The sequence below is a fragment of the Coptis chinensis genome, chromosome 1, assembly GCF_015680905.1.
Source record: "Coptis chinensis isolate HL-2020 chromosome 1, ASM1568090v1, whole genome shotgun sequence".
Classification (NCBI taxonomy): Eukaryota; Viridiplantae; Streptophyta; class Magnoliopsida; order Ranunculales; family Ranunculaceae; genus Coptis; species Coptis chinensis.
Genome location: NC_141456.1, coordinates 41,503 through 55,998, shown reverse-complemented (window position 1 = coordinate 55,998; position 14,496 = coordinate 41,503). Strand labels below are relative to the sequence as shown.

The 14,496-nt window shown below is 35.6% G+C and overlaps 1 protein-coding gene across 1 annotated transcript; it reads left to right on the top strand.

Annotated features, from left to right (window-relative positions):
- Positions 1 to 1,686: 1,686 nt before the first annotated feature.
- On the top strand, positions 1,687 to 13,441 carry LOC147521006 (DExH-box ATP-dependent RNA helicase DExH3-like). The gene is made up of 19 exons (XM_086588586.1): positions 1,687 to 2,264; positions 2,845 to 2,999; positions 3,127 to 3,214; positions 3,323 to 3,556; positions 4,357 to 4,452; positions 5,154 to 5,342; positions 5,454 to 5,613; positions 5,691 to 5,821; positions 6,911 to 7,078; positions 7,169 to 7,441; positions 8,663 to 8,857; positions 9,172 to 9,375; positions 9,549 to 9,618; positions 9,749 to 9,897; positions 10,656 to 10,964; positions 11,327 to 11,386; positions 11,494 to 11,646; positions 11,762 to 11,872; positions 12,389 to 13,441. The coding sequence occupies exons 1-19, from the start codon at positions 1,860 to 1,862 to the stop codon at positions 12,860 to 12,862; spliced, it is 3,624 nt and encodes a 1,207-aa protein (XP_086444712.1). The 5' UTR covers positions 1,687 to 1,859; the 3' UTR covers positions 12,863 to 13,441.
- The last annotated feature ends 1,055 nt before the right edge of the window (positions 13,442 to 14,496 follow it).

Genomic DNA, 14,496 nt, shown 5'->3' with positions numbered 1-14,496 from the left:
TCCTCCAGCAGTACATATGGACAGTATATGATAGTAGATATGGATATTTATTAGTTAATAGATATATGTATTTAGTTAATAAATATGGATATGGATTACTGCTGGATATGGATATGTTAAACTTCCAAGTGCTTCCCTTAAATATAGGCCCAGACATGATAGGTTTAAGAATAACAGGCCCGGCCACAGGTCGGGCTGCATGGCTAGTTTTAATCAAATATTGAATTTGTAGTCATACACAAAAAAGTATGGGGCAGCATAATCTAATTGGTCCAACTGGGCAAAGTGAGATTAGTGGACATAAAACTAGGACCAGAACATCAGTTTTTCTTTTTCTTTTTTCATTTCAACAAAGTGAATAAACAAGAAAAGAAACAACAAAAAAAAAAGGGGCAGACTGTTCATCTTCTCCGACGCACCTCTACTAGTAAGAGCATCCCGTGAGACGATGTTTAATCCAAATCTGGCAAGGTCAAATCTTATTTGGAAACGCAACCCAAGTTTTAGAAGCCTCGGCTATCATTTTAGTTCCATGAAATATTGTACCAATTCATACCAAAACCAAGTTTAAAAAAAAAAAAAAAAAAAAAAGTGGATTCATTGGTATTTCTCTAAATCGTCTCAATGATCTAATTTTAGTTGTTGTCGTCAGAAAATTTAAAGATGATAGCGACTTCAATTTGAACTTTCGTTCTTAGTTTGTTCGAGGAGAAGGATGTTAAAATCTATGTTTAATTTATTTTTCTTTTTTGTTTCATTGTTGAGAAAATAAAAAATAAAATGATAACTGATGTAGTATTTATGAGTTGTAGGTCGGCTAGCTTGCTTTGCCAATATAGGCCAATTAGACTATGATGTCCTGTGGACAATTTTTTGGTGTATGTCCACAAATTTGATCACTTTTAATTATAATTTAGAACAACTAGGCTTTGAAACCATTGATAAGGAATTTTTTTTTGGCTTATAACTACAAGAAAAATCATATTTCACGATTTAATTATTAATAAGGACATATTTAATTTTAATAAGGACATATTTCAACTTTTTATTTTTTTTTTTACTCTTTTCAATCTTAGTCCCTTGGACAATTTTTGATGTGTATGTCCATGGACAAAATTGCCGATATCACTTTTAATTATAATTTTAGAACAACTAGGCTTTGAAACCATTGATATAGAATTTTTTTGGCTTATAACTACAAGAAAAATAATATGGAACGATTTAATTATTAATAAGGACATATTTAACTTTTATTTTTTAAAATTTTTACCGATATTTTTTCAAATCTTATCCGATATTTTATATTTTGTATGCATATTTCGATATTTTAAATAGTTTGGACTGGTTGCCTTAAAAGGTGATATATCGAAATATCGATATATCCGATATACATCGGTTTTTTCTTTGTGATGATTGATATTTTGTGCCTACACCTGTACATACTAGAGTATTATTGTCTTTTTCGAACAAAAGTCAACTATTGTCTTTGAGAGTGTTTTTAAAATGAGAATGGATTTTTCGGTTCATTATTTTGGAATTTCTTAGGGGTGTTTCATTTTCATACTTTCATTCAATTTCTTCTTCAGAGTTTAAAACCCTAATTTTGTTGTAAAATTTTCATCAGCTTAAAAAGCCCGCAAGCCCCAAGTCCAAAGATTTCTAAGAAAGGTCCAAAGCCCAATCCAATTCCCAGCCGTTCGATCCCATAGAGTTCGTGTGATACCAACAAAAAGCCCGTACGATAACGACCTTGTAAAAATCTCTAGTCCACTACTCAAAAACCCTCCACTCATTTCTTCTTCAACCAAAAACCCTAACAAAACAAAAAAAAAAAAAAAAATGTTACAACATTAAAGAAAATGCCTTGTTCATCTCTACTAATTCGTCACCAACTAAAAGTTGGTCCATACCTAAAAATGTCATTGATAAAACCAACTCTTTCTTTCAAAAACCCCAAAAAGCTTATAAAAAACCCACTCTTTTTAACTCCTATCCAAACATCACTTTTCCACTCTTCAGCTATTTCTTGTTTCCCTTCACACCGTGTAAAATCCGTGATTGTTTCTTCTTCTTGTAGTAGTAGTCGTTCACTTGATTTTGAATTGGAAAGGAATCAAAATGGGCCCGTTTCGAGTCGGAGGTATACTCCTTTTCCTTCTTTTCAACAATTGCAGCAGAATTTTTCTTATGGGCGGTATGCTTATGATGATTACTCTGAAGAGGAATCTGATCATGACGTTCAAGCGTCTTCTTCATCTCAGAAGGTAAGTTTTTTAGCTGCATTTGTGACTGAATCGTATTAAAGACGTGTTATTGGTTATTAAGATGAGCATTGGTGTAGTGGTACAATGTGAAATTATAGGAATAAACCAGGATAATTAACATAACACCAATAAGAGAAAGTAGTATCAGGTTGTCCCACTGGTACAAGGAGCAAAAACAACACTAACTACAAAGCAAATTCAACTGGATGGAAATAAGTAACTCCCATTTATCACAAAATGCTCCAAAGGTATATCTTGACTCTCTTCATGCTCCTTGGAACAAAACAAGGAGGTACGTCATGGATAGAGTGTGTTTGGTCAAGTGCGATCAGAGTGGTCTCGAACTGTGAACTCGTGAGTAAATGTTTGTGGAGGGTTAGATTTGAGTGTGAGAGGTTGTGGAGGAGAGCAATCATTTCCAAGTTTCACTTGACGCCCTTTTGCTTTAGTTAGTTTCACTTAACTTTTTATGTTTGCGGTTCCTGCTTATTACTGATCAATTGTTTTGTTACTGATTATGCATTAACTATGAGCAATTAATTTCTTACGTTTCACTTTTCATCCACAAAATCTTTTTTAGGGGGCTTCAACCCTAGATAACATCGAAGAGTGGAAGTGGAAATTTACCATGCTCGTTAGGAATAAGGATGAGCAAGAGTTGGTATCAAAGGACAAAAAGGATAGGCGTGATTTTGCTCATCTCGAAGCATTAGCAACCAGAATGGGTTTGTACAGGTACAGTTTTGATAAACATCTAGAAGGGAAAATTTTTGTTCGCAGGAACGCATTTTTAATTTGAGCACTTTTTTTCTTTATTTTTCATTATATTTTTTTACAAGTGGAAGATATTTACCTTGGGCAGCCGTCAATATTCGAGAGTGGTTGTCTTTAGCAAAGTACCCCTACCAAACTACAGATCAGATCTAGATGACAAGCGTCCTCAGAGAGAGGTGATTTCTTAATATTTTACTCGTGCATTCACATTACCCAAAAGAAAAAGTAAATCTTCCTCTTCCCTTGGACCAGTACATATAATTGATTTTTTTTGGAAATTAAAGGTGACAATACAGTTTGGTTTGCAACGACAAGTGGATGCTTTACTCAGAGAACACCTTTCTCAAAAGCCCATGAAACCAGGGTCTTCATCAAAGAATGCCAGCAGCAGTGGCCGTATGGACACTGATGAAGGTTTTTTCGAGCAACAAGAGCCTCTGAAGCCTATTAGTGCTGTCATGGAGAAAATCTTGAAACGGAAAAGTTTGCAACTGTGTGAACAGCAACAGGCTTGGCAGGTAAATTTTGATTCTATGATTATCCATGGCATATTGTTTGTAAATATTCTCTTATCGTGAAGACTATATTTGGCTTTTTTTTCTGCAAATTAGGTTACTAATTGCTGTGGTATTTAGATTATGGGAGAACTAGCGAATTTGTTAGAAATTGATATTTGAAACAGGTAGCATAATTCAATTAAAAAAAGAAACTGGTAGCAGAATTTTATGGTTAAGAAATTAAAAAAAAAAAAAAAGAAAAAAAGAATCCTTTTGAATTTTTGATGCTTTATTTTTGTCTCTCCATCAATGCGATGAATATCCATTTCATTGCAGACAAAGATGCCATGATTGCATCTCTTTCCCTCCAACCCACTTCTTTGATTTTCATGCCGTCTCCATTACTCCATCTCTCCCAACGGTGCAAACTTTTTTGACTTGAGATGTACTGACAAACTGATCAGAAGAGCCCCAACTGACTTCTCTTCTCTTGAAATCTGGAACAGTATGAACAATTTTGCTTCAAACATCTAAACTCCTTAGTCTTTTGACTCTTTTCCCTGTCATTAAGTTTTCCATGACATGCTTACTGCCTTACTGTTAGGTAGCATGCCTTAAATTATTGAGATGCTAGAGTTCTCTTTCTTTTATTGTGGTTATTATTGTTCTAAGCATAGTCATCAAATCGTATATCGTATCTTGTATCATTTTTCATTTTACTGTATCGAGTATCATATTGTACCTGTGTATTGTATATATATATATATATATAATCGTACGATATTGACAGCTAGGTTGTAATGATTATTTTACTTCTGTAGGAATCCGTTGAAGGTCAAAAGATGGTAGAATTTCGAAGAGGCCTCCCTGCATACAACGAAAAGGATGCATTATTAAAAGCTGTTTCACAAAATCAGGTTGCTTACATCTCCTGCAGAGAACCTGTACTCATAAGTTACTGTGACATGGATGGATTGGATCGATTTCCTATTGAAAGATATCAATGCTCTGATAATATAAAATAATACTACATTTATTTAATTAAACAGATACATTTCTTGCAACTTGTTCTTATTTGCTTTTGGTGGGCACGTCTTTCAGTGGGCCTTCCTTTTCATCTAAAAGGTTAAAATTCAACTGAAGGAAAGGAAAGAATTTGTGAACATTCCTGTTTTACTAGGTCTCTGAAATCATAAGTGCCAACCAAGGAAGCTTCCTTTCCACTTCTAAAGATAGAATAAAATAATAAAAAAACAAGCAAACCATCACTAGATCCCATGCTCTTTATCTAGCTAAAAAGTGGTGGGGAGAAGTTTTATGTTTTAGCTTTAGAGTGTTTTTGTATTATTCCACTATAGCTGTTTCTTTCTTATAGAAACTTTTTTTTAACTGAGAAATTCCGAAATGTATACAACGCAATCGAAGATCTGCAATTGTAACCTTCATTTGCTCCAAGTACTTCCTATGTCATTGGATTTCTGAAATATTCTTATTATTTTCGTAATGTGAATATAAAACATTCACTTTGCTGACACATCCCGTTCCATGCTAACTGAGATAGATAATAAGTCGTAATATGGTCTTAATGAAAATTAGAATCTCTTGGATGATTTTGCAGGTTGTTGTCGTCTCAGGTGAAACTGGTTGTGGTAAGACCACACAGCTCCCACAGTACATTTTAGAATCGGAGATAGAAGCTGGACGTGGAGCTTTGTGTAGTATTATATGTACACAGCCTAGACGGATATCGGCTATGTCCGTTTCTGAAAGAGTTGCTGCGGAAAGAGGGGAGAAATTGGGTGAATCAGTGAGTTACCACTAAACGGTTTTTAGGCAATTGCTTTGAACATTTGTGGCTTGCTTCTGTATTTTAAATCAAGTCAATTAATTCCTGGTTCTTCATTCATTCTGGTGAAAGGTTGGATATAAAGTTCGGTTAGAGGGTACAAAGGGGAGGGATACACGCCTTCTCTTTTGCACCACAGGCATTTTGTTGAGGAGATTGCTGGTTGACAGAAGCTTGAAAGGCATAAGCCACGTAATTGTTGATGAGATTCATGAGCGAGGAATGAATGAAGGTAACGCTTAAACCTATATAAGATTATATTTGATAGTGTTGTCAAATGGAGTTCTTACTAGGCGGTCTGAATTTCAGATTTTCTGCTTATTGTCCTCAAAGAGCTCCTTCCCCGCCGACCTGAACTGAAATTAATTTTGATGAGTGCGACGCTAAACGCCGACCTTTTCTCATCCTATTTTGGTGGAGCTCCAATGATACACATACCTGTAAGTTCATTATCATCTTTTATTTGAGAAGCAACTCGTATCTTTATCATGTAGATTAGTTCACGACTTCACGAGTTATCTGTTATTTTGCATGATGAACAGTTTCAGATTCATCCGACTTTTATTCTAGTTGCAGGATATTAGTGGATGATGTGATGATTCCTCCCCAATCACTAAAAATATTTTGTGCTTTTGTGGGTGTTTTAAAGCAGGAGAATTGATGATTATCCATAATCATGAAATAATCATCAATTAAAATAAGTAAATACTGATATAGTGGTTCTTCCTTTTCCGCTTGCTGAGCTAGGTTCCACTCTGTTGGGATGCATCTTGAAACAAAATCAATTAGCATTAAAGACTAACGTTGTATGTCTTAAGAATATTGGATGGTCATGCTTGCCCCGCTTAAAAAAATTTGAAACCCGCGATTTGTTCTTGAGTTTATGAAAAAATTTGAAACTTGAATAAATAAGATTAGTAAGGAAAACAGAGTGAGGGCTTTTTTTTTTTTGGCCGTCCATTTGTTGGATTTTGGATCAGTGGAATGGTTCCAGTTTATGATTCCTTAACAAATCCCAATTGTATATGCAACTATCTTTCCTAGCAGTGATAATGTCATACTTCTGATCAAACGTGTCTGTGGCGTCCATTTTTTTATTTTTATTTTTATTATTTTTGGCGTGTTGGTGTTGCAATTGCATTAAATGTTTTCGGCAAGGAGCTGAGGGCTTTTTTTTGCCTTTTATCCCATTGTTTTCTCTCCGAGATGTCCACTTTACTGATCCTTTGTGGATTTTGGATCAGTGGAATGGTTCCATGTACTTAGTGAAGGGAATTTGTTGTCCTTATAGTACTAGGTGTGAAAACAAGAAGCACTTTAATAGCCAAATTATTCTTTCTGATAGAATAGAGAAGTTTTACATGTAAGTGTTTATATTCCCATATTCCCAAATAACGGGACCAGGAGATTCTGACAGTCACATTAAGTAGTATTCTTTGATTGTCAAAAAAACAAATGGTAATAATATATTCTCTGTTTTTGCTTTTATTTTATTGTAATACATTGAACTCCTTTTCGGAACTTCTCAGGGTTTTACTTATCCAGTTCGTACGCATTTCCTGGAAAATATTTTGGAAACAACTGGATATAGGTTAACTTCTTATAACCAAATTGATGATTATGGCCATGATAAGAAGTGGAAAATGCAGAACCAAAAGCTCAGAAAGAGGAAGAGCCAAATTGCATCTGCTGTTGAGGTATGTGAATTTTATGAGGGTAAATATGTATCAGGTTTTTGCATGGAGTTTATTTTTCTCTCTTAATACAATTTATACTAAACTCAATAGGATACACTTGGGGCTGCAACTTACCGAGAATTTGGCGCCAGAACTCAGGATTCTTTGTCATGTTGGGATCCTGATTCTATTGGTTTCAACCTTATAGAACATGTTTTATGTCATATCTATAAAAATGAAAGGGCTGGTGCTGTTTTGGTGTTTATGACTGGGTGGGATGACATAAATGCTTTGAAGGATAAGCTCCAATGTCATCCTCTTCTGGGAGATCCAAGCAGAGTTTTAGTACTTGCATGTCATGGCTCAATGGCAAGCTCGGAGCAGGTAAACTTTGTTTTGAATTACAAGTATTGATGTGGTGTAGACTACAATTTTGCTATTGTAGTATGTTTCTTGTGACCTGTCCACTAAATAATATCTTCTCTCTGTTTTTTGAGTGAAAATTTGGTAGAGTTTTGTGCTTATGCGTCAACAATCCCAATCAATGTTGGGTGGATCAATGTAGAAAATCTGATTTGAGAAGTCTAAACACCGGCAAGGCCTAAAATATCGCCGATATGGCGATATATATCGGTTTTTGGGGTACCTGATATGGAAATATTTGATATATCTCCACCGGATATTTAGCTTTTTCCGGCCAATATATATTGCATTTTCTGATATATTTTTTATATGTTGGTGATATATTTGACATATCCGATATATATATTGTTTGACTTTTTGACTGTTTGACCGATATATTTCCGAGATATACCGATATATAGTGATATTTTGACCGGTTCATCAAAAAAGATTTATATCTCCAATATTTCCGATATATATCAGGTTTTGGGGTACACGATATATAGCCCGACATGGAAATTTTCTGCCTTGAAACACCCCACTGAACAATAAATTGTCACAATGGGAATGCTGCACTTGCATTGACATAAATTATGTTGGCCTTTCTTAAATGGAAATAAAGTTTGTGAAACCATTGGTATACTGACTTAGATAGTGCTAATGATGCAATGTATAAACTATAAAGCATAGAAGAAAATCTCAAAATTGTTAAGATTTGCACAGCTCTAAAATCCTAAATTTTGGTTTAACGCATACAACTCCGGAATATCTTCAGTATAGTGTTGGTGTAGCCGATATGTTGCATCTTCTTTTGCCAAATTTTCTGAGATTTTGCAAAAAAATGTCCCGATACCTGCCCATGATTTTCATCAAATTGAGTCGATTACATTTCTGGCCTGAGAGACTGTTTTACACACTTGTCCGTCATCAAGTGCAGCTATCAGTACTCAACTTCTGAGAATCTGAAGCAAGAATTTGCTACTCCTTCCCAGACTTGATAATGAGGTTTCAATCGATGCGTACCCTTAAATGGATTATGAACTATCAACATTCTTGCTGTATTTGATCTTGTAAACATCTGATTTATGTTATCTATATGCTTCCATCTTTAAATTGCATATATTTCCCACATTAATCCCTAGTAGTTGTTGATGCTTAATACTCCATATATTGCTCTGAATTGTTTATTTCAATTTCCTGCAGCGGTTAATATTTGATAAGCCTGCTGATGGAGTGAGAAAAATTGTGCTGGCTACTAATATGGCCGAGACAAGTATCACCATCAACGATGTGGTTTTTGTTGTTGATTGTGGAAAAGCGAAGGAGACATCTTATGATGCGTTGAATAACACACCCTGTTTGCTTCCTTCTTGGATCTCAAAGGCTTCTGCTCGACAAGTAAAAGTCTATTGATTAGATATAATTATATTATATATCTAGTAGTTTATGTGATAGATAATGCATGTACATACTGTGAAATTGTACATCTAGTATTTAGTCTTGAATTCTGAAATTTGAATTATTGATTATATTAAGTTCAAAACTTGAAAATAGAATGATAAAAACAGTGAAAGGGGAGGAAAAGGGAGGTTAGCATATATACTGTACTTGTACTGCTGTAGTTTAGTCTTTTATGATAGTAAGTCTCTTCATTGTTTAATTAGTCTGTGTTGATATCATGGATGTTGATCCTATTTTTTTCACAAATGTAGAGGAGAGGAAGAGCTGGTCGTGTTCAATCTGGTGAGTGTTATCATCTCTATCCAAAGTGTGTATATGATGCTTTCGCAGATTACCAATTGCCAGAGCTCTTAAGGACACCCTTACAATCTCTCTGCCTGCAAATCAAGAGTCTTCAACTAGGAAGTATTTCGAAGTTTCTATCTATGGCTTTACAGGCACCAGAACAACTGTCGGTGAGCTTTAGTATATCTTCTTTGCTTTTTTATTATTCATCAAAATCTATTATTTTGTGTGCTGTTTTGGTTAAAAACAGGAAAAATAAGAGGTATTGTAAATGAGAACAAAACAAAAAAGCAGTTGATGTTGTCCTTTCTTATTGAAAATTTTCAGCCACTTATATTTGTAGGTTCAAAATGCTGTTGACTATTTGAAACTAATCGGTGCTCTGGACGAGCAAGAAAATCTTACTGTTCTAGGTATGCAAATTTTTTCCTTTTCTTCTTTTGTGGGTTTAGGTTGCGTGTTACTGTTTACACAAGATCTTTAATATTTGAGATGAAAATTTTCTGTAATCCAAGACCTAACTCATGCTGCTCAACTGTACAGGACGTCACTTGTCGATGCTTCCTGTCGAACCCAAACTTGGAAAGATGCTCCTACTAGGGGCTATGTTCAAATGCCTCGACCCTATCTTAACTGTTGTTGCAGGTCTCAGTGTTAGAGACCCGTTCATGATGCCATATGACAAGAAGGACGTAAGAGAACTTCCCTATTATTGGTTTTATTAATTCATTTTTCTAGCAGATCATGAAAATAAACTACTTGGAGTTGGACATATCCTCGAAAGTCTGTTGTGAAAATAACATATTTTTTTCTTAATGAAAACTCATATACTCTGAATTGGCACATTTCAGTTGCGACTTGCTAGATGTATTTCTGAGTTCCAGCAGCATAAGTAAAAACTAATTAGTATTGATGCAGAAAAAGATAGAAACTATATTTACTTGTTGAATCTTGCTTTGCTTGGGTGATTGATAGGGGGTGTTGGCATAGTCCGTGACTGTCTAAGAAGAATAGGTTTGGTGAGAATCACTTTATCTGGATTATTAGTCTAGTCTGTTTGTGCTTGCATGTGTATTCATGCAGACACACGGAGGAAAACCAAGTAGTAAACACTATCATTATGTCTATAGAACATTGTGCTCTTGAAGAAACAGAAAGTTAACAGAGTTATGTTCATCTTGACAACCGAGTAATGTCACAATAACTGCAAATGTGATGTTTTTCTCGTTGGGCTTATTGAAGATATTAAAAGTATACCTTTGATAATCAAAACCTGATTGGTAAAGTGTTGGCCCCGATGTTAGGTGTGAGTACCGAGGTTGATTGAGTCCTAACTAGAATTGTAATGCTACACCTATCAACTTTATCTTTTCCTATTTTGTATTTATGAATAAGGAGGTTATTTTGGTTACGAGGGATTTATCTAACTTGTATTATTCCTGTTCCACAGCTTGCAGAATCTGCAAAGTCCAGATTTGCTTCAGGAGGCTATAGTGATCATCTGGCACTTATCCGAGCCTATGATGGTTGGAGAAATGCTGAAAGTGAGCGGAACGGTTATGAATATTGCTGGAAAAATTTTCTCTCTGCGCAAACGCTAAAAGCGACCGATTCTCTTCGTAAGCAGTTTTTTCATCTACTCAAGGATACTGGCCTGGTTGATGGTGACACAGCCTCTCGTGGCGCGTGGAGCCAGGATGAGCACCTCATCCGAGCAGTTCTTTGTGCTGGCCTATATCCTGGGATATGTTCTGTTGTGGTGAGTTTTGATCATTTTAATTTTATTGGTTCATTCCTATATTGTTTTTATCCTTGACATACAAGTTTTCAAATTTACGTAACCTTTATATGGGTGAAGAATATTTGTCGTTCATAAATAAGTGAAATGGTGTTTAGATCCTGAGAGTAACTTACATGGTGTTTGAGCGGAAAGAATAAAAATTTATTTCAGTAACACATCATTCAGTAGATTGGTAAACATGATATCATGTTTTTCAGAAAAATACATAATGTAGAACAGTGGAAGCAGAAAAACACAATCTGCATGACCAAATACACCAGTTCAATTTCTTTCCCTGCATAATACTCTCTCAACAATTGTTGATCTAAATTATTTTACAGAACAAGTCAAAGTCTATAACACTGAAGACAATGGAGGATGGTCAAGTCCTCCTTCATTCGGTAAGCTCCTTTCGTACGACATTCCTGTGATGAATTATCAGTAACCTTTAAGAATCTGCTTTATTTTCGTACTTTTCTAATACTAAATACCTCACTCTTCTTTTTAGAACTCAATCAATGCCCGGGAAATGAAAATTCCATACCCATGGTTAGTTTTCAACGAGAAGGTGAAAGTCAACTCTGTGTTCCTTCGGGACTCGACAGCAATATCAGATTCCGTGATTCTCCTTTTTGGTGGAAATGTTTCCAGAGGAGGATTTGTAAGTTTAAAACAGACACTATGCTTTTCAATTTTAATGTATGATTATAGTCGTGCATCATGCATGACTCTTTCCATTCTCTTTTACTAACTGATCAATTACTTCTGTCTGACAGGATGGACATCTTAAAATGCTGGGAGGGTACTTAGAGTTCTTCATGAAACCTGCCTTGGCAGAAACATATCTACACTTAAAGAGAGAACTTGATGAATTTATTCAAAATAAAGTAAGTGAAAATGCTGTGTAGCTGTAAGCTGTATGCCTGTATGCTGTTTAGAATATTGAATTCCCAATATCACCATATCCAGAGTATTTTTTTAATTTTATTTCTTGTTGCCATATTTCAGTCATGTTATAAAACAATTATTTACTTGTAATTTGCGTATCAAAGGTCAGGAAGAAAGTTGTAATTAAATAACTGGACATAGTTCAAAAGAGTACCCATCCATGTTCAGTCCAAAAAGTGGAAAAGTAAACGTACACAGAGCTGGAGGATAAATAAGCACAACACATCATGGAAACCACCATTGAGTAGCTATGATCTTTGAGTCTTTCTTTTTGAAGAGCCATTCATATTTATATCTCATTTTGACTTGGGTCATGCTGTTTTGGTTTCTCACACACACGAACACATGCAGACACGTATAGACAAAGTATTTACTATATTTTACCTCAATGTCCAAGATAGTTAATTTATTTACTTTTACCTCACTTTAACATTTTTTTTTTGTTTCTGTGGAAGCTTATGAATCCCAAGATGGACATTGATTCACACAAAGACCTTCTATCAGCTGTGCGGTTGCTAGTTTCAGAAGACCACTGTGATGGCAAATTTGTCTTTGGCCGTCAGGTCCTGAAACCCTCAAGCATAGATGCAAGAGAATTGTTGTCATCAAAGATGTCTTCAAGAAGCAGCAGTGGAAGCGGCGGTGATAATTCCAAGAACCAGCTGCAAACTCTGCTTAGCAGGGCAGGTCATGAGGCCCCAACCTACAAGACAAAAGAACTCAAGAACAACCAATATCGTGCAATGGTGGAGTTTAATGGCATGCAGTTCAAAGGGGGGCAGCCTTGTAACAACAAGAAGCTTGCAGAGAAAGATGCAGCAGCTGAGGCTTTACAGTGGCTGACAAATGGATCCCAGTCGGGTCCTGAAAAGGTTGACCATTTGTCAATGCTCCTGAAGCCTAACAAGAAACACCGGAGAAGAAGTTAGCTGCATGTAACTGAACAATAGGGTATCATTACAAACAGCAGAGCATCAGGTCCAAGGCAATTTTCAGTGTGGGCAGTGTTCATCTTGAACTTGGTTATGCATTCAATCAAGAAGTTATAGTTCTTCAGGGTTTTCTGATACTGAAACATAGTTGATGATTCCCCAAAAGAGCCTGTTATTTGAATGATGGTATTGAGGAGTATTCTGGGAATAGTATGTGGTTGCTTCCATTGTTATACTAATGGCAACTGATGAAGTACGGGATGGGTCAGAACATGAGTCTGCTTGATACCCACCAATGACAACAGAAAAGGAGAGAGATGTTATTCATTTAAACCCCCAAGGGTATTCATTCCGAGGTGACTGCATCAGGGGGCATTCATCTTCTTTGTAAATCAGCAGCATTGTTATGAATTACATTAGATGCCAAATTCATGCATCCGATGAGGTTTACCTTTGTATTGCCATTTAGTTTTGTAATAGTAATTGTAATAAGTTTTTATTCATTTCAGCCCCTGCACAATGCGTGTACTGTACATATCATGAAATGATTTTTGAAAAAAATTCTTACTTACTGATTGACTGATCTTACAGCTGGTTAAAATAACTCACCATATTTTGGCTAGCAAAGGTATACACTATACTTGTCCGTGCAAATGCCCCATGTTCCATCTTATTTGGCACGTGTTTTAACCTTTTATAGGGGTTGCATGACTTCTGCAGTTCTGCTTATGTTTTTGTTTTTTTGAGTAAGTTTTGGGGTTAGGCAGACCCCCACTTGTTTCAATAACCAAAGGATAAAACTTACAATTCTCCCAAAGAGTATCATCATTATAGGGAGTAATACAAAGACCAATTACAAACCTGCCCAAGTGGTACCTACAAAGACACCTTAAGAGCATTCCCAGCAAGTCTTTATGGTGGGTTTGTGATTTTATTCATTTCCAAATGGTTCAAAACTTTTGCCCAATGCAAAGGTGAATACTAAGGTAACTATTTTCCCAAGTCAAAAGGAAGGTGAAACCTTCAACCGAGATAGTGGCTGAGTTGTGAACTTCGGACGGGATGTTGGATTCCATTTTTGTGTGTGTTTTTTTTTTTAAAATAGGTTTTTTTTTTTGGACAGAATATTTTATTCCGTCTCACATGATTTTTTGACTTTTTTCGTTTTTTTTTAAAATTTCAAACGGAATGTTTCATTCCGTCTAGAGTGTTTTTTCGATTTTTACGTCGAAACGGAATCTAACATCCCGTCCGAGATTAATATTCACCTTTGCATTGGGTAGCTTTTCACCAAAATAGAAAAGAGGGGAAATACTGCTTACGTGGAGGTAAAAAGAGGGGAAGAATAATGACTTGCATTGGAAATGCTATAAAGGAATAATATGTAGTTCACAAGAACAAACTTATGTTTTCCATCCTCAAGCCCCAAATGAATTCCTGAAGTATGAATGTCAAGTCTCCTATTACAGTGTTACCAAACCAAAACTATAACGATAGAGAATCGACCAATGCAAACACAGTTTTGATTTGAAGCACACAAAAAGATGGCAAACTATGATGCAAGGAGATGCAGTAACCAACAGTCCAACACAGCTAGTTCTGAAATGAAAAACATCAATAAACATAGCCTC

What these genes read in the sequence shown, in the direction of transcription:
- LOC147521006 (XM_086588586.1), top strand. Translation starts at nt 1,860, where the DNA reads ATGCCTTGTTCATCTCTACTAATTCGTCACCAACTAAAAGTTGGTCCA. An exon ending in AAGCTGTTTCACAAAATCAG is followed by an intron (nt 4,453 to 5,153) that starts GTTGCTTACATC and finishes ATGATTTTGCAG; the next exon opens with GTTGTTGTCGTCTCAGGTGA. An exon ending in AGGCACCAGAACAACTGTCG is followed by an intron (nt 9,376 to 9,548) that starts GTGAGCTTTAGT and finishes TTATATTTGTAG; the next exon opens with GTTCAAAATGCTGTTGACTA.